Source organism: Pleurodeles waltl, chromosome 8 (genome assembly GCF_031143425.1).
Source record: "Pleurodeles waltl isolate 20211129_DDA chromosome 8, aPleWal1.hap1.20221129, whole genome shotgun sequence".
Classification (NCBI taxonomy): domain Eukaryota; kingdom Metazoa; phylum Chordata; class Amphibia; order Caudata; family Salamandridae; genus Pleurodeles; species Pleurodeles waltl.
In genome coordinates, this window is record NC_090447.1 from 1,435,467,964 (window position 1) to 1,435,491,442 (window position 23,479).

Consider the following 23,479-nt stretch of genomic DNA (forward strand, 5'->3'; position numbering starts at 1 on the left):
GGGAGGCACGCTTCACTCTGCTATTTATAGCCAATCAGGAAAGCAGTTGAGTTTCCACATGTGGATGAGTCATCACACTCAATTAGAAGCACATGTCTACACCTGCTCACATTAGCAAACAAGCATTGGTAAAAACAAGCATTGATAAAACCAATTGTGTAACACAGCACATTATGTTAACTTAGAAACATGAAGGTTTAACCAAGAAAAGAGATATGATTTAACCCTAATCCCTGGGGATGCTGACAGATAACACAGGAGACACCTTGGGGATTCCTGACATCACTTAGAGGCAATGTGTAAAGTATTTATGCAGCACTTCAAACTGTAATTGTTAGACTTTTGAGTTTATGCAGGGTCATCCCCAATCTTTTTGCCTCCTGCCTCCTATTCTTCCTAATATTCTATTCTCGACCTGTTGCTGTTGGTTTCTGAACTCTGAGCACTTTCTCTGTGTAAATTGTATGGTTAATTGGTTTATCCACAATTGGCATATTTGGTTTACTAGTAAGTCCCTAGTACAGTGCACTAGAGGTGCCCAGGGTCTGTAAATCAAATGCTACTAGTGGACCTGCAGCACTGGTTGTGCCACCCACATGAGTAGCTCTGTAGTCATATCTCAGACCTGCTACTGCAGTGTCTGTGTGGGCAGTTTTAACTGTAAATTCGACTTGGCAAGTGTACCCACTTGCCAAGCCTAAACCTTCCCCTTTCTTACATGTAAGACACCCCTAAGTTAGGCCCTAGGAGGCCCCAAGGGCAGGGTGCAGTGTATGGTTAAGGTGGGATATATAGTAATGTGTTTTATGTGTCCTGACAGTGACATCTTGCTAAATTCGTTTTTTACTGTTGCAAGGTTTGTCCCTCTCATAGGATAACATAGGTTAAATCTGATTAAAGTGTAGATTCCCTTTTGGAGTGGATGGACATGTGGAGTTCGGGGTCTCTGAGCTCACAATTTAAAAATACATCTTTTAGTGAAGTTGATTTTAAGATTGTGTGTTTGAAAATGCCACTTTTAGAAAGAGAGCATTTTCTTACTTATACCATTTCTGTGACTCTGCCTGTTTGTTGATTCCCTGTCTGGGTCAGTTTGACAGTTGGGCTGGTTGCACCTCTCACTAGACAGTGACAAAAAGGGAGCTAGGGTGTAGTCTGCATATCCTGATGAGCCATCTATGCTAGGAAGGAGGGGTGGAGTGGTCACTCACACCTGAAAAGGCTGTGCCTGCCCTCACACAATGCAGTCTTCAACCCCCTGGTGAGTGTCAGGGGCCTGGCCTGGGCAAGGCAGGATTTCACATTCAAGAGAGACTTTGCTTTGAAGTAGGCCTACTTCAAAGGAGAAATTGGGTATAAGAAGGGCACCCAAAACCACAGACTTTAGAACACTTCTGGAAACCAAGAGGAACCCCTGCCGATGACTGTGCTTTGTGGAGCTATCCTGCAGTTGCTGCATCTGCCAGAGTAAGAGGGCAAAGACTGGACTTTGTGTGCCTTCCATCTTGTGAAGATCTCCAAGGGCTTGATTTAGAGCTTGCCTCCCATTGTTTGAAGTCTCAGGGACAACAAAGACTTCTCTCTGCCATCTCGGGAGAGACTTCTACCTGCCGAGTGGTGCCCATCCAGTTCCTGGGACCCTGAAAGCAGAAGCTGGCAGTCTGAGAGGAAGAAATCCACACACAGAACGCTGTATAGGGAAAAGATCGACACAACTCCAATCTGCGGTTGGGAAATCGACACGCCGCCGGCTTCGTGGCTGAAAATCGATGCTCGCCTGTAACGCGACCGAAGAATCGATGCACAGAGCTGGAGAAACGAACCGCAGCATCGCTGATAGAGGTTGGGAGATCGCAACCCGCGCTGCGTTGTTTTCAGATCATCGTGCGGCTGGATTTCCGACGCAAGTACCGCTGGGTGTGTAAAAACAACGCAAGGCCTGCCCGGATCGGAGAGTGCTGACCGGATCAGCGCATCGTTCTCCTGCAGAAAGAAGAAACGACGCGTCTGACCCGACGAAAGGAGAAATGACGCAAGGTCTTGCTCATGCTGGGGTATTTTTGAGGCACCCAAGGTACATTTTCACGCTAACAGTGTTAGTGTGTGTTTAAAATTACATGAAGACTCTTTTTGCATTTTCAGTGATAACTTGACTTGTGTAGTGTGGATTTTTGTCGTTTTTATCTTGTTTTGTTTAGATCAATATTCACTATTTTTCTAAACCTGTGTTGTGTCAGTTTGTAGTGTTTTCATTAAGTTACTGTGTGTGTTGGTACAAATACTTTAGACCTAGCACTCTGACGTTAAGCCTACTGGTTGTGCCAAGCTACCAAGGGGGTAAGCAGGGGTTAGTTGAGGGTGATTCTCTTTTACCCTGACTAGAGTGAGGGTCCCTGCTTGGACAGGAAGTAACCTGACTGCCAACCACAGACCCAGTTTCTAACAGTAATAAAGTGAAAACACAACACAAGAAAAATCCCACAGCAACTTAAAAAATAGAGTAAAATGGAATAAATTATTGGACACCAAAATTACAAAACTCCAATCATTAGAAGAGGAGATATGCCATTTTATGGTTATCTGCTCCCATCGGACTGGGACAAAGTCACAAGTTTATGCTGACCACGATGGAGCACTGTCTAGATACAGGGACCAAGGGAGGCCCTCTGAGGGTCCAATACTTATACCTGTAAGTCATTACTTATTAAATGTAATAAGGTAACCCAGTGTTATCCTATGGGAGAGGCAGGCTTTGCAGTAGTGAAAAGTGAATTTAAGAGTTTTTCACTACCAGGACATGTAAATGTTAAGTCCCTGGCAAACATTTTAAGTTCACTGCACACTGCCCTATGGGCTGAGTAGGGCCTACCCTAGGGGAGATTGAAGGTTTAGGCCTGGAAAAAGGTTTATTATGCCAGGTGGAAATGGCAGTTCAAAACTGCACACCTAGTCTTCAATGGCAGGCCTGAGACATGTTTAAAAGGCTACTTAGGTGGGTGGCACAGTTTGTGCCGTAGGCCCACTAGTAGCATTTCATTTACAGGCCCTGGGTACATGTAGTATCACTGTACTAGGGACATACAAGTAAATTAAATGTGGCAATTGGGTGTAAGCCAAGAGTGTTACCAAGTTGTAGGGAGTGAGCACACACATTATACCACTGGTGATCAGTAAGGCCAACAAAAAAAGATCAATAAAATGGAGGCGTTAGGCAAAACATTTTGGGGAAGACCACCCTGAGGCTGACAGGTGTAATAGTCTTTCCCTCATTTCTTCTGTTCACTCAAAATATTTGTACTACGTTTTCTATTTTTCTCTATCTACTGATATTATTTATTTGTGATTTTATTAAGTGTCAACCAGGCTGCCAGAGTATCAGACCTCTGTACACAGACAATATTGCTGTTATATAGAGATGCAAATGAGCAGCTAACGTGAATGTCGGAAAAGTAGCAGTAAGCATTTAAAAGATATACTGCCACAGAATGTTAGTTTGGTAAAGGATGAAGATATACAAGTGGAAATAGACACTATACATACATTTTAAAAACTGAAATTTACAAGTGGAATAAGAGGTTATATATAGAAAACATAAAGATAGAATGATCAGCAATCTAATTGGAAAGTAACAAATAGGTATCATTTAGGTAGTGGATCAGTACTGAGAAATGAATACCTAAAGAAAATAGAGAGAATTTAAAGCAAAGGAATTGAACAGTTTGGTGAATGTACTGAACGTTATATGCAGGATCAGTTTTACAATTCTGCCGAGTTATATTATGATAGTGAGTCCTTGGGAGGCTATGAGAGTTAGTGTATCCCACAATGCACCATGACACAATGTGCCTCCTTATCGTTGTCACAGCATAATAAATAACCTCAGTGATACTAGATCATCAAAGCATGGTGTTACCTTGTTATAAGTGAGATTGCATAAGATGAAAAAAGAGCCTTTAAGCTGGGATGATTATCAGTGACTAGCAACAATAGGGATTTGAGGAGGTGTCACTCTAACTTTCTTCAAATTACAAGTGACATATGCACATATAATTGAAGTAAAACTATATCCTCTTACAAGACACAGTTCAAAGGGCAAACTGAGGTACTTCGGGCATTGAAAATATTGATTTTGACAAATATTCAAATACTGTGCATGAGCGGTAAGCAATTAAATATTCTATGTAAAATAATGTATTTTATCTTAGACACTTAATCTCACCAATATGTTACTCTTTTTTCTAGAGTCGAGTTATCAAAGCCAGTTAAAGTGAGTACATTTATTCAAAATATATATATTTATATGTAGAAAATATTGTGCATATAAACTTCATTGTACGCATATTGTGCATATAACCTTCATTTTACGCATGCATGTTACTTTATAACTTTTTTAGACTATGGGTGTGTTTTCCTATCTTTGTTAAACAATGTGCAGATTGATCCAGTATCTTCCTTGGACGATATGCATTTCCTTTGACTTTTATTCCATCAGGTGCCTGCTTTGATTGTGAGTTTTTCTTATTCTTATACTTATTCTTATTATTATCATTGTTATAGCTGTTGTTGCATTGAGTAGCCTCTTGGAATATACTTTCTCTGCGTTGAGGTTCAATGATTATGACATTCTTGTGCCAACACTTTCTAAAACCATAATTTAGCATGAGTTATACACATGTGAATACACTAAATAAAAGTATAAATGAGGGAGAAATAATCAATCACAGGTAATACATTTTCCAAGCAATGACTCCTAAGACAAAACATCATCTAAGAGAACATTAAAAGAAAATCAACTGAGGCTGCTACTTTTATACTTTCACAACATTTAAAAAAAAATCCCATGGAAGAGGAATATCCAACCATGTACAAGGAAAGATGAAAGATGCAACTGGGAATTTACATTAATGAAGGAAAAAGAAGGACGGGAGGAAAAGATACGTTTGTTTTTTTGCCAAAACAACTCCTTGTCAGATAGATGTAACAGCTGTAGGACTCACTAGCTTTCTTAGTAGAATAATAATAGTAATCATAAAAATAATAAGATGAAGGGGAACATCCTTGATAGTGCTTCATGCCATCATTTTTCCAGTTCCAAAAATTGTGAATAACAGCTTTTATTAGTTATACAATTTAGCTTTATCATTTAAACCGTTTGTTTTACATTTCTGACAATTTGGACCAGCCACTTTTAAAAGTGTGAATAGCCTGTTGCTCAGCAATCAGGATAACTTGACACTCTGACTTCCTATCATCCAAGGATAATGATTGTGGTTTAGGAAAGTGTTTACTGTTTACATTTAAAGCTTTCTTTCAAATTCAAACCAATATTTTGAAAACATTTCTGATCGAATTGTAATGTAGCTTTGGTAACAGCAGACTAAGAGAAGAATCCACACACCTTTTAAAAACCTAAACACTTTAAGATGCATTCTACTAAATTAAAGACATTCTGCATAGGAGAACTGTGTGTGACTTCTAACTGAACTTGACCTAGCTATAATTTCACCCCACATCGTGGCATTTCAACCACTTATACATGGCTAGCCATGGATTTTGCATCAGCCCAACACAAGCAAAATTCTTTAAAATGAAGTAATTCATCAATTGCATTAATGTGTGGAACAACACAACCTGCTCCACAAGTTCCAATCTGTATTTTGGCAGATAAGGGGGAATGAAATGCAATAAAAATGATCAGAAAAAGCCTCCAAATTCCCTTAGATTTGAGCTATCAGGGAAAACTGTTTCTGCTCGACTTACCTGCAGTATTCAGTATGGTACACTACAACATGCTTCTGGAATAAAACTATACAAAATAGCTAGGAAAATTGAACATGGCATGGTAATTGATCCAAATTGGTTCACTCCAACAGTAGACAGGTAATCAGAACTAGGTGAATAGAATGTGCTAGGCGGAGGAGCCCAAGCAGTGTTCCCCAAGATGTAAATACATTCATTATCCAAAGGTCTAGTGTTCATGGATGACAAAAAAATTCACCTCCACTTGGAGACAAAACAGGGGCCTGAACCAATATGGAAAATTATCTGAACCACATATATGCCTGTATGAGGAGGAGCTTCCTCTGACACACCTAAGCTGAGTTTCTGATGCTGATTAGCACAGAGTGAAAGATTATCTTTCTCATCACTCCATCCTTTCATGTAGCCCAACAATCAATGACATCTGGGCATATTTATTTCTTTTTTATTCAGCAGGTGAGATTTATATTACATATACTAGTCAAACATACATCACACCTCATACATCAGAGCTGAGCTTATAACTTAGAGCACTATATCTATAGTGAGATTTTTAAATCTTGACCCCCAACTTTCCACCCCCAACCTAATCTTTCACCAAGTTTTTCATTTTCGCACATATTCCCTGGTATCTTTGCATCGCTCCTACCCGTTGGGCATACAATTTTTCTTTAGCCCGTGCTGACTCAATTTTTGCCTCCCACGCTGCATATGCCCGGGGGACTAGTGATTTCCACGCCAGGAGAATTAGTGATATGGCTATTAACCCCTTCTGTGCCGCGGACGTAGTGGTTACGTCCTGCGGCACAGTGCTGCTGTGCCGAGGACGTAACCACTACGTCCTCGGCACACAGCCCAGAGGGAGCGCTCTCGCTCCCTCTGTGTGCTTCCCCCCACCCCCCCAAAGTCAGGGATGGAAGGGGAAGCCCTTCCCCTTCCACTCCCGACCCCCCCAACCCCCCCCTGTGACGTCAGCGCGCGAGCGCGCGCTGATTAGTCACAGGGTCTCCCCCATCGCGCTGGAAGCAGAGCTTCCAGCGCGATTGAAAAAGAAATGCTTTTGCATTTCTCTTTCAATCACTGGGGGAGGCCCCGAGAGGCTTCAAAAGGGAAGGAAATGTATTTCCTTCCCTTTGAAGTCTCTCACAGGTTTCAAAAGCCGGATTGCTTGCAATCCGGCTTTTGAAACCCCACTAGACACCAGGGATTTTTTTTTTTCTCAATGAAATTGGCAAAAGGGAGCGACCCCTTGGGCAAGGGTCGCTCCCAGGGGGGCATTTTTTTAGGAAGGCCTTTTCTGCCCCCCCTGGGGGCAGATTGGCCTATTATTAGGCCGATCTGCCCCCAGGGGGGGCAGAAACCTCTAGGCACCAGGGACCTTTTTTTTTTTTTTTTTTTGTGATGTTTTCTTTTTTTGTAGGTGGGGAGCGACCCCTTAGGCAAGGGTCGCTCCCCTGGGGGGCAAATTATATTTAGGCCATTTCTGCCCCCCTTGGGGGCAGATTGGCCTATTTTGATGAGGCCAATCTGCCCCCAAGGGGGGCAGAAACCATTAGACACCAGGGAGGTTTTTTTTTGCGTGCGAATTTCACGCAAGGGGAGCGACCCCTTGGGCAAGGGTCGCTCCCAGGGGGGGTGGGGGGTTATTTTAGGCCATTTCTGCCCCCCTGGGGGGTAGATCAGCCTATTTTGATTCGGCTGATCTGCCCCCAAGGGGGGCAGAAACCACTAGGCACCAGGGATTTTTTTGTTTTTTCGTTTTACAGATGGGGAGCGACCCCTTGGACAAGGGTCGCTCCCCTGGAGGGGCAAAATGTATTTAGGCCAGTTCTGCCCGCTTTGGGGGCAGATCGGCCGATTTTAGGTCAATCTGCCCCCAAGGGGGGCAGAAACCACTAGGCACCAGGGATCTTTTTTTTGCGCCGTCACGCAAGGGGAGCGACCTTGTAGGCAAGGGTCGCTCCCCGGGGGTGGGGGGGTGGGGGGGACAAAATTATTTTAGGCCATCTCTGCCCCCCCTGGGGGCAGATCGGCCTATTGGTATTAGGCCGATCTACCCCCAGGGGGGGCAGAAACCTCTAGGCGCCAGGGCAAATGTTTTTTTTTTTGTTTGTTTGTTTTTTTAGAGATGGGGAGCGACCCATCAGACAAGGGTTGCTCCCCTGGGGGGCAAACTGTGTTTAGACCATTTCTGCCCCCCTTGGGGGCAGATTGGTCGATTTTATGTCAATCTGCCCCCAAGGGGTCAGAAACCACTAGGCACCGGGGATTTGTTTTTTGGCACCAATGTCACGCAGGGAGAGCGACCCCGTAGGCAAGGGTCGCTCCTGGTGGGGGGGTGGTGGTTGGGGGGGGCAAATTTATTTTAGGCCATTTCTGCCCCCCCTGGGGGCAGATCGGCCTATTATTAGGCCGATCTGCCCCCAGGGGGGGCAGAAACCTCTTGTTGCCAGGGCAAATTTTTATTTTATTTTTTTATTTTTTGTTTGTTTGTTTTTTTAGAGATGGGGAGTGACCCATCAGACAAGGGTCGCTCCCCTGGGGGGCAAACTGTATTTAGAGCATTTCTGCCCCCCTGGGGGCAGATTGGTCGATTTTATGTCAATCTGCCCGCAAGGGGGCAGAAACCACTAGGCACCGGGGATTTGTTTTTTGGCGCCAATGTCACGCAGGGGGAGCGACCCCGTAGGCAAGGGTCGCTCCTGGTGGGGGGGTGGGGGTTGGGGATGCAAATTTATTTTAGGCCATTTCTGCCCCCCCTGGGGGAAGATCGGCCTATTATTAGGCCGATCTGCCCCCAGGGGGGGCAGAAACCTGTAGGCGCCAGGGCACATTTTTTTTGTGTGTTTTTTTTTAGAGATGGGGAGCGACCCATCAGACAAGGGTTGCTCCCCTGGGGGGCAAACTGTATTTAGAGCATTTCTGCCCCCCTGGGGGCAGATTGGTCGATTTTATGTCAATCTGCCCCAAAGGGGGCAGAAACCACTAGGCACTGGGGATTTGTTTTTTGGCGCCAATGTCACGCAGGGGGAGCGACCCCGTAGGCAAGGGTCGCTCCCGGGGGGGGGTGGAGGTTCGGGGGCAAATTTATTTTAGGCCATTTCTGACCCCCCTGGGGGAAGATCGGCCTATTATTAGGCCGATCTGCCCCCAGGGGGGGCAGAAACCTGTAGGCGCCAGGACAAATTTTTTTTTTGTGTTTTTTTGTTTGTTTGTTTGTTTTTTTAGAGATGGGGAGCGACCCATCAGACAAGGGTCGCTCCCCTGGAGGGCAAAGTGTGTTTAGACCATTTCTGCCCCCCTTGGGGGCAGATTGGTCAATTTTAGGGCAATCTGCCCCCAAGGGGGCAGAAACCACTAGGCACCGGGGATTTGTTGTTTGACGCCAATGTCACGCAGGGGGAGCGACCCCGTAGGCAAGGGTCGCTCCTGGGCAGGGGGGGGGGGTCAAATTTATTTTAGGGCATTTCCCCCCCCCCCCGGGGCCGGCTGAGCTAGAGGTCAAAATCCACAGGTAGGCACTTTGCAAAAAACACCTCTGTTTTTTGTGAAAAAATATGTTGTGTCCACGTTGTGTTTTGGGCCATTTCCTTTTGTGGGCGCTAGGCCTACCCACACAAGTGAGGTACCATTTTTATGGAGAGACTTAGGGGAACGCTGGGTGGAAGGAAATTTGTGGCTCCTCTCAGATTCCAGAACTTTCTGTCACCGAAATGAGAGGAAAAAGTGTTTTTGGGCCAAATTTTGATGTTTGCAAAGGATTCTGGGTAACAGAACCTGGTCAGAGCCCCGCAAATCACCCCATCTTGGATTCCCCTAGGTCTCTAGTTTTCAAAAATGCGCTGGTTTGCTAGGTTTCTCCAGGTGCCGGCTGAGCTAGAGGCCAAAATCCACAGGTAAGCACTGTTTTCCATGAAAAAATTTGATGTGTCCACGTTGTGTTTTGGTCCGTTTCCTGTTGCGAGCGCTAGGCCTACCCACACAAGTGAGGTATCATTTTTATCGGGAGACGTGGGGGAACGCTGGGTGGAAGGAAATTTGTGGCTCCTCTCAGATTCCAGAACTTTCTGCCACAGAAATGTGAGGAACGTGTTTTTTTAGCCAAATTTTGAGGTTTGCAAAGGATTCTGGGTAACAGAACCTGGTCCGAGCCACACAAGTCACCCCTCCTTGGATTCCCCTAGGTCTCTAGTTTTCAGAAATGCATAGGTTTGGTAGGTTTCCCTAGGTGGCGGCTGAGCTAGAGGCCAAAATCTACAGGTAGTCACTTTGCTAAAAACAGCTCTCTTTTCTGTGATATGTCCACGTTGTGTTTTGGGGCATATCCTGTCACGGGCACTAGGCCTACCCACACAAGTGAGGTATCATTTTTATCGGGAGATGTGGGGGAATGCTGGGTGGAAGGAAATTTGTAGCTCCTCTCAGATTCCAGAACTTTCTGCCACAGAAATGTGAGGGACATGTGTTTTTTTAGCCAAATTTTGAGGTTTGCAAAGGATTCTGGGTAACAGAACCTGGTCCGAGCCCCGCAAGTCACCCCTCCTTGGATTCCCCTAGGTCTCTAGTTTTCAGAAATGCACAGGTTTGGTAGGTTTCCCTAGGTGCCGGCTGAGCTAGAGGCCAAAATCTACAGGTAGGCACTTCGCAAAAAACACCTCTGTTTTTTTCCAAAATTTAGGATGTGTCCACGTTGCGCTTTGGGGTGTTTCCTGTCGCCGGCGCTAGGCCTACCCACGCAAGTGAGGTATCATTTTTATCGGGAGACTTGGAGGAACGCTGGGTGGAAGGAAATTTGTAGCTCCTCTCAGATTCCAGAACTTTCTGCCACAGAAATGTGAGGGACATGTGTTTTTTTAGCCAAATTTTGAGGTTTGCAAAGGATTCTGGGTAACAGAACCTGGTCCGAGCCCCGCAAGTCACCCCTCCTTGGATTCCCCTAGGTCTCTAGTTTTCAGAAATGCACAGGTTTGGTAGGTTTCCCTAGGTGGCGGCTGAGCTAGAGGCCAAAATCTACAGGTAGTCACTTTGCTAAAAACAGCTCTGTTTTCTGTGATATGTCCACGTTGTGTTTTGGGGCATATCCTGTCGCGGGCGCTAGGCCTACCCACACAAGTGAGGTATCATTTTTATCGGGAGACGTGGGGGAACGCTGGGTGGAAGGAAATTTGTGGCTCCTCTCAGATTCCAGAACTTTCTGCCACAGAAATGTGAGGAACATGTGTTTTTTGAGGCAAATTTTGAGGTTTGCAAAGGATTCTGGGTAACAGAACCTGGTCCGAGCCCCACAAGTCACCCCTCCTTGGATTCCCCTAGGTCTCTAGTTTTCAGAAATGCATAGGTTTGGTAGGTTTCCCTAGGTGGCGGCTGAGCTAGAGGCCAAAATCTACAGGTAGTCACTTTGCTAAAAACAGCTCTGTTTTCTGTGATATATCCACGTTGTGTTTTGGGGCATATCCTGTCGCGGGCGCTAGGCCTACCCACACAAGTGAGGTATCATTTTTATCGGGAGACGCAGGGGAACGCTGGGTGGAAGGAAATTTGTGGCTCCTCTCAGATTCCAGAACTTTCTGCCACAGAAATGTGAGGAACATGTGTTTTTTTAGCCAAATTTTGAGGTTTGCAAAGGATTCTGGGTAACAGAACCTGGTCCGAGCCACACAAGTCACCCCTCCTTGGATTCCCCTAGGTCTCTAGTTTTCAGAAATGCATAGGTTTGGTAGGTTTCCCTAGGTGGCGGCTGAGCTAGAGGCCAAAATCTACAGGTAGTCACTTTGCTAAAAACAGCTCTGTTTTCTGTGATATGTCCACGTTGTGTTTTGGGGCATATCCTGTCGCGGGCGCTAGGCCTACCCACACAAGTGAGGTATCATTTTTATCGGGAGACGTGGGGGAACGCTGGGTGGAAGGAAATTTGTGGCTCCTCTCAGATTCCAGAACTTTCTGCCACAGAAATATGAGGAACATGTGTTTTTTTAGCCAAATTTTGAGGTTTGCAAAGGATTCTGGGTAACATAACCTGGTCCGAGCCACACAAGTCACCCCTCCTTGGATTCCCCTAGGTCTCTAGTTTTCAGAAATGCATAGGTTTGGTAGGTTTCCCTAGGTGGCGGCTGAGCTAGAGGCCAAAATCTACAGGTAGTCACTTTGCTAAAAACAGCTCTGTTTTCTGTGATATGTCCACGTTGTGTTTTGGGGCATATCCTGTCGCGGGCGCTAGGCCTACCCACACAAGTGAGGTATCATTTTTATCGGGAGACGTGGGGGAATGCTGGGTGGAAGGAAATTTGTGGCTCCTCTCAGATTCCAGAACTTTCTGCCACAGAAATGTGAGGAACATGTGTTTTTTTAGCCAAATTTTGAGGTTTGCAAAGGATTCTGGGTAACAGAACCTGGTCCGAGCCCCGCAAGTCACCCCTCCTTGGATCCCCCTAGGTCTCTAGTTTTCAGAAATGCACAGGTTTGGTAGGTTTCCCTAGGTGGCGGCTGAGCTAGAGGCCAAAATCTACAGGTAGTCACTTTGCTAAAAACAGCTCTGTTTTCTGTGATATGTCCACGTTGTGTTTTGGGGCATATCCTGTCGCGGGCGCTAGGCCTACCCACACAAGTGAGGTATCATTTTTATCGGGAGACGTGGGGGAACGCTGGGTGGAAGGAAATTTGTGGCTCCTCTCAGATTCCAGAACTTTCTGCCACAGAAATGTGAGGAACATGTGTTTTTTTAGCCAAATTTTGAGGTTTGCAAAGGATTCTGGGTAACAGAACCTGGTCCGAGCCACACAAGTCACCCCTCCTTGGATTCCCCTAGGTCTCTAGTTTTCAGAAATGCATAGGTTTGGTAGGTTTCCCTAGGTGGCGGCTGAGCTAGAGGCCAAAATCTACAGGTAGTCACTTTGCTAAAAACAGCTCTGTTTTCTGTGATATGTCCACGTTGTGTTTTGGGGCATATCCTGTCGCGGGCGCTAGGCCTACCCACACAAGTGAGGTATCATTTTTATCGGGAGACGTGGGGGAATGCTGGGTGGAAGGAAATTTGTGGCTCCTCTCAGATTCCAGAACTTTCTGCCACAGAAATGTGAGGAACATGTGTTTTTTTAGCCAAATTTTGAGGTTTGCAAAGGATTCTGGGTAACAGAACCTGGTCCGAGCCCCGCAAGTCACCCCTCCTTGGATCCCCCTAGGTCTCTAGTTTTCAGAAATGCACAGGTTTGGTAGGTTTCCCTAGGTGGCGGCTGAGCTAGAGGCCAAAATCTACAGGTAGTCACTTTGCTAAAAACAGCTCTGTTTTCTGTGATATGTCCACGTTGTGTTTTGGGGCATATCCTGTCGCGGGCGCTAGGCCTACCCACACAAGTGAGGTATCATTTTTATCGGGAGACTTGGGGGAACATAGAATAGCAAAACAAGTGTTATTGCCCCTTGTCTTTCTCTACATTTATTCCTTCCAAATATAGGGGTGTGTGTAAAAAAGACATCTATTTGAGAAATTCCATGTAATTCACATGCTACTATGGTCACCCCGGAATTCAGAGATGTGCAAATAACCACTGCTCCTCAACACCTTATCTTGTGCCCTTTTTGGAAATGCAAAGGTTTTCTTGATAGCTATTTTTTACTCCTTATATTTCAGCAAATGAATTACTGTATACCCGGTATAGAATGAAAACGCACTGCAGGGTGCAGCTCATTTATTGGCTCTGGGTTCCTCGGGTTCTTGATGAACCTACAAACCCTATATATCCCCACAACCAGAGGAGTCCAGCAGACGTAACGGTATATTGCTTTCGATAATCTGACATTGCAGGGAAAAGTTACAGAGTAAAAAGTAGAGAAAAATTGATGTTTTTTTCACCTCAATTTCAATATTTTTCTTTTTCAGCTGTTATTTTCTGTAGGAAACCCTTGTAGGATCTACACAAATGACCCCTTGCTGAATTCAGAATTTTGTCTACTTTTCAGAAATGTTTAGGTTTCTGGGATCCAGCATTGGTTTCATGACCATTCCGGTCACTGACTGGAAGGAGGCTGAAAGCACAAAAAATTGCACAAATGGGGTATGCCCCAGTAAAATGCCAAAATTGTGTTGAAAAATTGGGTTTTCTGATTCAAGTCTGCCTGTTCCTGAAAGCTGGGAAGCTGCTGAGTTTAGCACCGCAAACCCTTTGTTGATGCCATTTTCAGGGGAAAAACCACAAGCCTTCTTCTGCAGCCACTTTTTCCAATTTTTTCGAAAAAAACGAAATTTTCACTGTATTTTAGCCAATTTCTTGGCCTCCTTCAGGGGAACCCACAAAGTCTGGGTACCTCTAGAATCCCTAGGATGTTGGAAAAAAAGGACGCAAATTTGGCTTGGTTAGCTTATGTGGACAAAAAGTTATGAGGGCCTAAGCGCGAACTGCCCCAAATAGGCAAAAAAAGGCCCGGCACAGGAGGGGGAAAAGGCCTGGCAGCGAAGGGGTTAAAGTACCCACAAATATTATTTGTCTAGACAAAATGGGGAGATCTGTACTTTGCGTAATACCCCACAATGCCACTAATGGGCTAGGGGCTAGCTCAAAGTACTCAACCTGTGAAAGATCTTCTCCCAGTACCCTGCCAGATACATGCATGCAAAACACATGAATCCAATCCCCCTGGGACTTTTGGCAGCGCGTACAAAGACCTGATGCCTCTGGGTGCATTTCCTTTATTCTAGCGGGGGTGTAATAAAGCAACCATTTAGAAAATAGAGTGATTCTTTTAAAATGTGCCCCTCTGAGTGCTTTCTGGGACACCTCATCATGCTTTCGCCATTGCTGTACCCCTATTTTACACCTAGTGATATTTGCTATTTTGACCAAGACTTGAGAGATTGCCTTGATTGAACCCCCATTCTGAAGCAACTTATACCATTTACCAATGCCTAATTGATTGTCGTAAAAAGCCTGGCCGATAGCTTTATTGAAGCCATCTATTACTTGTTTCGTTGAGTGTAGGAAATGCTGGATTTGACAGTAAGAAAATAAAAAGAATTCTGGAATATCCCTTATGCCCATTACGCACTGCACCCATGTTTTAATATGATACACTGTATAGAAATCTGCTAGGGTCCTAAACTCCAGTGCCTCCCATTGCTGCGCATCTCTTTGATTAAGTTCTACTCCTATCATCCATCCATCCCTAACTCGTATTAACGGGTGAGTCTTATGAATTTCATACTTTGCCTGTATCTGTAATATACCTAACTGTATCATTACTGGCAATTTGTATCTAATCCTTTTTGGTAGGCGGGGAAATTTTAGAAAACGTGAAAACTGGATGTTGGTTTCTGCCACCATCTGGTTGAGGTAGAAGTTGAAATTTGCCTTTTGCGCCGCTCTTGATGCCCAATTCAATAGCGCTGCTTCGTAATAAGTTACAATATTGGGGAGAGCCAGTCCCCCCACCTTCCACTGCGAGAGTTAGCTTCTCCAACTGTAGCCAGGGTTTCTTATGATTCCATATGAATTGTCTAATTAATAAATCTAGCTTGTTAAAAAACTTTTTAGGAACTCTCAAAATTACACTAGAAAAAAATAAAATAGCAGAGGCAGAATCATAATTTTGACCAATGCGGTCCTTCTTATAATAGTCATAGTAGTTTCCTGCCACTGTAAAAGTAACCCTTGGATCTTATTGAGAACCCTCGTGTAATTCAGCTGGAGCAAGTCTGCTGAGTTCTTGGCCACATATATTCCTAAATATCTAATGGGATTAAAAGATGAAGATACAACACGGATGTCTTTTGGCAGGACCGATATTTCTGCATTATACAAGAGAGCCTCTGATTTAGACTGATTGATGTTATATTCCCCCAGCTCCGAAAAAGCCTTAATCTTTGCAAACGTTCTGCCGATATTGTGCGCACTTGCACGAAGGTACAAGATCATATCATCAGCGAATAGCTTCACCTTGGGTGCTAGAGGGAGCGACACCTGTATGTGTGGATCTTGTTGAATCGCTGCAGCCAGTGGCTCTATAAAAAGTGCAAACAGAACTGGAGACAGAGGGCAACCCTGTTGCGTGCCCCGTGAAACTTGTACCAATCCTGCTATTTGTGCGTTTACTGAAACTTTGGCTTGACCCCCTGTATAAAGTGTACTTAACGTCTGAATAAACTTCCCAGTGTAGCCAAACTTAGCTAGAAATGAAAATAACACTTGCCATTGAACTAAATCGAATGACTTTTCAGCATCAAGCATTATGATTGCCGCCGGATGATGATTATGAGATAAATAGTCTATTGCCTGTACCAGAAAGTTGGTATTGGTGGACAGCAACCTTCCCGGTAGGAATTCGCACTGGTCCTCATGTACCAATCCTTGCGCCAACTGAGCCGTACGGAGTGCGAGTATCTTAGTAAATAATTTATAGTCCTGATTTAACAGACTAATTGGACGGTATGAGCCCGGATATTCCGGTGGTTTATCCTTTTTAATGAAACTAACCACTACAGCTCTAGAGAATTCAGAAGGGACCTCAGCTCCTTCTAGTATTTTGTTGAATAGTTCTACTTATATTTCAACGATTTGATCCTCTAATATTTTGTAGGCCTCCACTGGGAGGCCATCTTCTCCTGGAGCTTTACCATTGGAGGCGCCCCTTATTGCATCTACTACCTCTTGAAGAGTAATTGGGGACGTTAGAATATTCTGTGCTGCTACACTTAAGCCTGGTAATGCTACTGCATCTAAGTACTGTTTAATTTGCGAGCTATTCACTTGTATCGTCTCAGTATACAGCTTACAATAACGTGCAAAAAATACTTTTTCAATCTCTTTAGGCTGAATAACCATTCTACCCTGCTCCTCATCGAAAATAACTTTTATTAAATTAATATTGGATCTCTTTTTGACTGACCAAGCTAGAAATCTACCTGCATGCTCGCTTTCTTCATATTTCCTCTGAAAACTTGTATGTCTATTAAGTATCTCCCTGGATAGAAACAAATTCCTTAATTTGGCCTGAGCCCTTGCCAGCCTTAATGCCGTCTCCGGGCTGGGTAGTAGTTGATTTCTTTTTAATGCCTGTTCTAGCTCCCTTTGAAGTATATTGCTTCTTTTGCGAGCAATTTTCCCTAGATGAGCCTTAAAAGAAATTGCCTCCCCTCGTGGATAGGCTTTAGTGGCTCCTTAGATATAGAAAAGAGAGGCTGACTTCTTGCTAACCTCTAAAAATTCAGTGAGTGATGCTTTAAGATTTGCTACCCAACCTTCATCTGCCAAAAGAGATCTATCCAAGCGCCATTGCGGGCAACGCTGCTGATTACCTAGCTTATTAAGATCGACCCAGGAAACAGAGTGATCTGAAAAAGAATTTGCAAGTATTCCTGACTTCTGCCACTTTAGTGCAAATGAGATTAAAATATAATAAATTCTTGATGCCGTATTATACCTTTTTGAATAAAATGTGAATTATTTTTCATGGAGATGATCAGCTCGCCACACATCTACTAAGGCTAGATCTAAAATCAATTTTGAGAGCATTTTGCAAGCTCTTGGTTTATTCTGCGTTTTGTTGCACTGTGATGTATCCCACAGAGTATTTAGTATAATGTTGAAGTCTCCTCCTATTATGATGTAGCCTTGGAGTAACCTTGGAGTAAAGAAAGATGTATATATAGCACCTGCATTGACTCTATATCGTCCTCTATTGGGCCATAAAAGCTTACAAAATGGATCTCTTTGTCTGACAGCGTAGCAGTAACTACTATCCATCTTGCCTGCGGATCTCTAACAACACTCTTTATCGTCCTTGTAAATTTTCTAGAAAACAAAACTGCCACACCTCGTACTGCGGTGTCAGCCGATGCAAAGAAGGAATGAGCAATACATACAGGGAGTCTAGGTAACTTAGCATTGGCCCACAGATGAGTTTCCTGCATAAAAACAAATTGTACTTGCGCTGTTTCCAGCCAGTTGAGCGCTGCTTGGAGTTTAACGTTAATATTAGCTTCATTTAAATTGCAGGAAGCTACTCTTAGCTTGGACCCCATAATTTCTCAATGTTCCACCCCATCACCGCCATACCCCATTGTGCTGGCATTACTTTCTTTGCTATGCTTTCACTTTGTAACTTATCTTCAGATAAAGAGTAAGGTTGGCTGACCTCCACCTGCATTTTTTGCTCTAACTCCACCCCGTGCTCCCCTCCCACCCCAACTTCATTCGGGGCCTTGCCCACCCTGGCCCCTACCTCCCTTGGATCCCCTGTGCCCCCCCTGTCAGCCCCCTCTTTCATCCTACCCGACCGCCTCCTACCCCAAAAGTGAGTGCGCTAGCATGGCACTCGTAAGGTCTGACCGCGAGCAATCAACAAGACCAGAAGGCATAGAAATCCATGGGGAGAAGGAGAGAAGGAGGGCATATACCACGTGGCACATCTTGCTCAAGAGGAAAACATCACTTCCTTTCCCTGCCTCCCCCCTGCTTCCTACTCATCTTACGCCTCATCTCTATCTCCTCCCCCCACACCTTATCTCCTCCACCCCCGGTTCCCTGCACTAATCATATTGACATTGTTTTTAACTATGTTAAAAAGTTCTTAGCATCCTGTATGTGTTGAAATACGTGCACTTGTCCCTTGTGCAATACTTCGAATTTGGATAGTTGTACAATCCCGGCCGGAACGTCCAGCCCTTTAAAGTCATCTATAAGTCATACAAACTCTTGTCGTCGATGAGCTGTGTTGACTGACATATCCCAAAAAAACTGAAAATTGAAAGTGTCCCCAGATTTAAAGTTTTTCTTCTTGAGTGCTTGTGATAGAATCTGTTCTTTAATCCTATAGTCACCGAAGTTGACTAGTATAGAACTGGGATATTTTGAATTGACAGAGCGCATAAAGGGTACTCTATGTGCTCTCATTATTGAGAGATCAGCTTCTGCTTTTACTGGTTCTGGAAGGATACAGTTGCTGATGAGATCAGAGACCACCTTGATTACGGAAGATGCTGCCTCAATCCCTTCCGGTACTCCTACAAATGTCAGATTCGAACGCCGAGATCTGTTTTCCATTTCATCCATCTTTAGTTGGAGATCCTCTAATTCTGATTGAATCTGAGGTATTGTTGATTCTACTTGTTTACTGGCGTCTTCTAGATCCAAGACTCTCTATTCTACTCGAGTTAGTTTGGTAGAGAGATGGGCTAGATGAGTATTTAGTTGGGTAAACTGATCTTTAGTCTCTTTATGAGCCACCTCTTGGGATAGCTTTATTGCACGCAGTTCCTCTAAAACCTGCCTCATCCATTCCTCCATTGAAAAAGTGCCACATATTGCGCTGCGATTCCTAGGGCTGAAATTCAGAGTACAAGGGAGTAGACTGGCATCTTCATTTGTGTTAATGTTCAGTATTGCTGAGTCTGTCATAGCAAGAGAGGGGATCTCCACACCGGGGTCTAATGACATATTAGCGATTATGGCATTGTCTGTAACCCCTGCTCTGGGTGATGATATGGCTTCCTCATGATCTACTATTCTGTCCTCCTCCCTTTCTGGTACTTTCAAAGAAGCTTTAGCATTAGCATTATTGCTGGAGGTTGAAAACAAGGGATACGTAGGCAGTTCCTTAAATTGCGACCTTACCACTGATGCAGCAGGGGATTCATTGCTAAAAGCAGCAGTAGTTGATCTAGAAACTGTTAGAGGGGGAATGCTGATACTCTTAGTACCCTCGCTGGTTGGGCTTGTCTTAATGCTGATTGCTCATCATGCTCTACTAGGCCGGGCACTGTTAGCACTAGTGCTATTGGTAGCACTGGTAAAGAAGGAGAAGGCACATGCTGCGGTGAACCCTGTGCCCCAATAGAGGTTCTTAGCTGCCCGCGGGCAAAAGCTCTGAGCTATATCTCTGTCTGCCCATAGCGGGAGTCAGTGACTTGGTCAATGTCTTGGTTTTAGGGCCCTTAGCTATTTTACCCATTGTTCGTGCCTTGCAGCTTGCGTCTCTCTTAATCCGTTTCATGCTCGTAGGCAGACCGCTAACCGGATCAAGAACTCAACAAAGCTCTCAAAGTCCATATGGCGTAGTTACGAAGCAGAGAAGGGAAAGCCGCATCATGTGTCTGACACATCGATTCCTTTACGCCCCTTGCGCCCTCCTTTTTTTATTTCCCCTTTTCTCCTTGCTTCCCTCCTTCTCTTCTTCTAGTGACTGATGCCAGTGTTGCTCGGATCCCCCTAATTTGCCAAACAGTGTGAGCCCATGAGAATCTCTACTTTTAGGGCTATTTTCAGATAGCCGTTGGTATCTGCCAGAAGTCTATTGTTGGGGCTATGCTGGTATGGCCTCCCACAAAACCCTGCCACCTTTGTACCTTATCTGAGTCCTCTCCAGAAGGCTTGGTTTTGCTATATGTGCACAGGCTTGAAAGAAGGAGGGGGTGGGGTTGCGGACCTTGATCCTTTATAGAAGCTGAAAAGCCCCCGCTGTACGTGCCTGGGGCTATCAGAATCCTGATAAGCTGACTAGACGAATTAAGCTGTACTGCCAGAATTTCCAACGTTCCAGTGCTGGCATCAATCGCCGTCGTCGTCGCAGGCATCTGAGGACGCTATCCTCTGCCGAACTGGGCCGTTTCCAGCGTGATGCGGTAATGCGGTAGTATCGGATGGCCGAGCGGCTTCAGACAGCTTCGCGGGAGGAGCAGTTCCTCAGAGAACCGTGATCTAGTAAGGTTAAGTTTTCTTCTTCATTTTTGACAGGCGGGAGCGCGATCCTTCAGCGCTCCGCTCCGCCCGCCCGCCATCTTGTCACTGATTGCCGAAGCTCTAGTCCCGGAGCATGACGGGAGCTCCCACCAACATATGGGCATATTTGTCTGTTAAAACATATCTTAATCCTAGGATACACTAAGTTATGAAAGGGACAATTTCTAATCATCAAAGCTCCACAGTGCTGCCACTCTTTCATGCACATCAGTAAATGGATATACCATCCAGTTAGATCCTGTCTGACCTGACTGGGCTAATTTGACAGTAACTGTATGGGCTACCAAATAAACTCATAACGAGGAAAGAGGGCAAAATCAAGCAGCAAGACAGTCCCTTTACTGATGAAACAACACTTTGTCTAACCCTTCTGACAACTAATCAACTCACACCTAGTGGAGACTAGGATTACATTCAAAGGGTTGTACCAGGCGCAAGACCTTTGGGATAAGAGCCAAGAAAATTTGTATACACACACACACACACACACACACACACACACTGACCTGGTGATAAAAGATGAAGCCTCAATTCTTCAGGAAGTTGAAAACTGAACTTTTCAAGTAGGCACAAGATTGATACATGAGATCACAATTGCTCTTTGACATCTAAAGACTTTAATTGAATTCCACATGAAATACCCATCACATTTTCATCAATTCTAAGTACACCATCCAAGACATCAAAAGAGTTTTGTATGACCCAAATTTTGAACTGACACTATGAATAATATGACCCAAGACTAGAAACACTATGGAATAGTATTCACTTTCATAACTTTTGGGGTTTTACCTTGAGGTGAAGGATTGCGTAGTCATTTATAGAAATGACACATGCATGGAATCACAGTAACTCATTGCTTTATTGATGTAGATGTAGGAAATATTCCACCTGCATAGCAAAAGATAAAAAAAGAGTTCCCGATGCTAATCATTGTAGTAAGAGGAAAAAACAAAAAATAAATCCCCCCTGCCTGTAGATCCCCTCCTCCCGGCCACCCAATCTCAAATGATGGCTTCCTATCGGCCACCATACAAACTTCTCCTGCTTGCCACCTCTCCTCTTAACATACGCACTCCCACTTACAACCCTCCCCTATGCTGACTGATTCTCTCACATTTTTCCACAAGGCACTCTCATTTCCCCTACTTACGGAATGACCTCCACCCCTCCTACATGTCTCCCGAGGAGCACCCGTCTGCCACTTTTCTCCTCCTGGGAGCACTGACTGGGAGCTAGGAGGCCACGTGAGGGAAACTGGAGGTAGCTTAGAACACCAGCAGTAGTTAGTATGCTGGCAGAAGCTAAGGAAAAAGAAAGTCAATGCTACATATGTGTTTGTGTGTGCAAATGCATATCCCTTTGGGTAAACATGATCTGTCTGTGAGTATGTGTGTGCACATGTGGCTTTCTGCAAGTACATATGTAATGTATGTTTGGAATAGATATAGATTTTGAAATATTATTTCTTAATTAAACATTTTAAAGTTATGTTTGTTTTTTAATGTCATATCACCATTAAACCAGGGTGCTTTCTTTTTTTCTGTTGTGCCATAGTAACATTGTATCGGTGTGGTCTCATTTGACCATTATGTGTCAAAGGAAAGCAATTTGTGAGACATGTTGCATAATAAAAAACAAAATATGCAGCCATTCTCTGACATTATTATATATTTTAAAATGTTGATGTATATTGATACAAAGAGGGATCCAAACGCCTTTTGGACTATGCAAGCATTATGCTTGCTGGAAAGTGTGGAACTTCCTATTTATTGTGTAAGTGTCTGAAGCAAATTTATATTTAGGCATAAGGATGTCATGGCCAAAGAATTTTCATTTTCCACTGCCCTGTGGAATCGTAGTCCCTTAAATGAGTTACCTAAAACATGTCACATTAAGTTACCTGCTTGAAGATAGTTTTAAAACCGGGCCATTAATATTGTGCAGCTGCCGGACATTATCACACAACAGAGATAAGTGCAGTGCTTAATTTGAACTGGTGGTTTCTGGTGCTCGGCACTAGCACTTGAGAGAAGAGGCCTCTTTTTGACATAGTTAGCCCCCACTTTTTGCCTGATTTATGATGTAGCCTAGAAATTGTAGTGCCCAGGGCCCCCGCTAACCAGGTTCCCTGGGCCAGAGTTCTTTCCCTAAAAATATTGTGATGCAGTGGCACAATTGGAGACACCCTTTAGCTGCCATCATAAGTCCCTAGCAAATGGCACTTAGGTGCCCACAGCAGGAAGTACTAAGGGTAGGCACCTGAGGGAAGCAGCACTGATTGCGCCACCCTCTAGGAATATGCATTCAAGTGCACCCAGCACTGCAATTGCAGGCTGAGTGCCCTGATGCAAACCTAAAATGCAAACTAGACATGGCACACTCCCTGTGTGCCCTGTCCACTATGTACTGCATTCAGTATGGGTAAGTCACCCCTCTGGTAGGCCTCCCAGCTCTAAGGCAAAGTGCACCATACTGTATGGGAGAGTATATATGCATTAGCAACAAGCCAGTGAGGGTCACTTCACTGACCAGCCACTAACTCCCTAACCGGAAGCCACAACTGGACCAAACTAAACATTGACAACTGTGAGGACAAACCCTGCCAGTGTACCAAGCTTGGTGGCACTGCACCCTCCAGCTGCCAAACCAATGGCAATACCCTGGGTATGGGCAGGAAACATCGGACATCCAGAAAAACAACCCGCCTGGGGCTGCAAAAAGACCAGGATGAAGCCCTAGTCAAGGAACTTCAGGAACACCCTGGATCTCATGACAGAGTGCTCCAGTTGTCCTGCAAATGACCCTTTAACCAACTTACCTCCTGCTCCTAAGGGCATTCTTGCGCACAGCTCCTGGCTCAAGGATTCGCTCTGTACCTGGCTGCCCTGTGCCCTGCACCAAAGAGCCTGCTGTGCCTTGATGGTCCCCCACCCCTTGTGACCTCGACATTCCAATGGGACCCCAAGGAACCGTCTTTAAACTTACCTGTG

The 23,479-nt window shown here is 44.7% G+C and overlaps 1 protein-coding gene across 2 annotated transcripts in view; it reads left to right on the forward strand.

Annotated features, from left to right (window-relative positions):
- Nucleotides 1–23,479, forward strand: part of IGSF5 (immunoglobulin superfamily member 5) — a 334,850-nt gene that overhangs the window by 145,627 nt on the left and 165,744 nt on the right. For both annotated transcript variants that reach the window (XM_069202586.1, XM_069202585.1), the window contains exon 6: nt 4,243–4,267. In XM_069202586.1, coding sequence (XP_069058687.1) covers nt 4,243–4,267 — 25 coding nt within the window. The remainder of the gene's footprint in view (nt 1–4,242; nt 4,268–23,479) is intronic.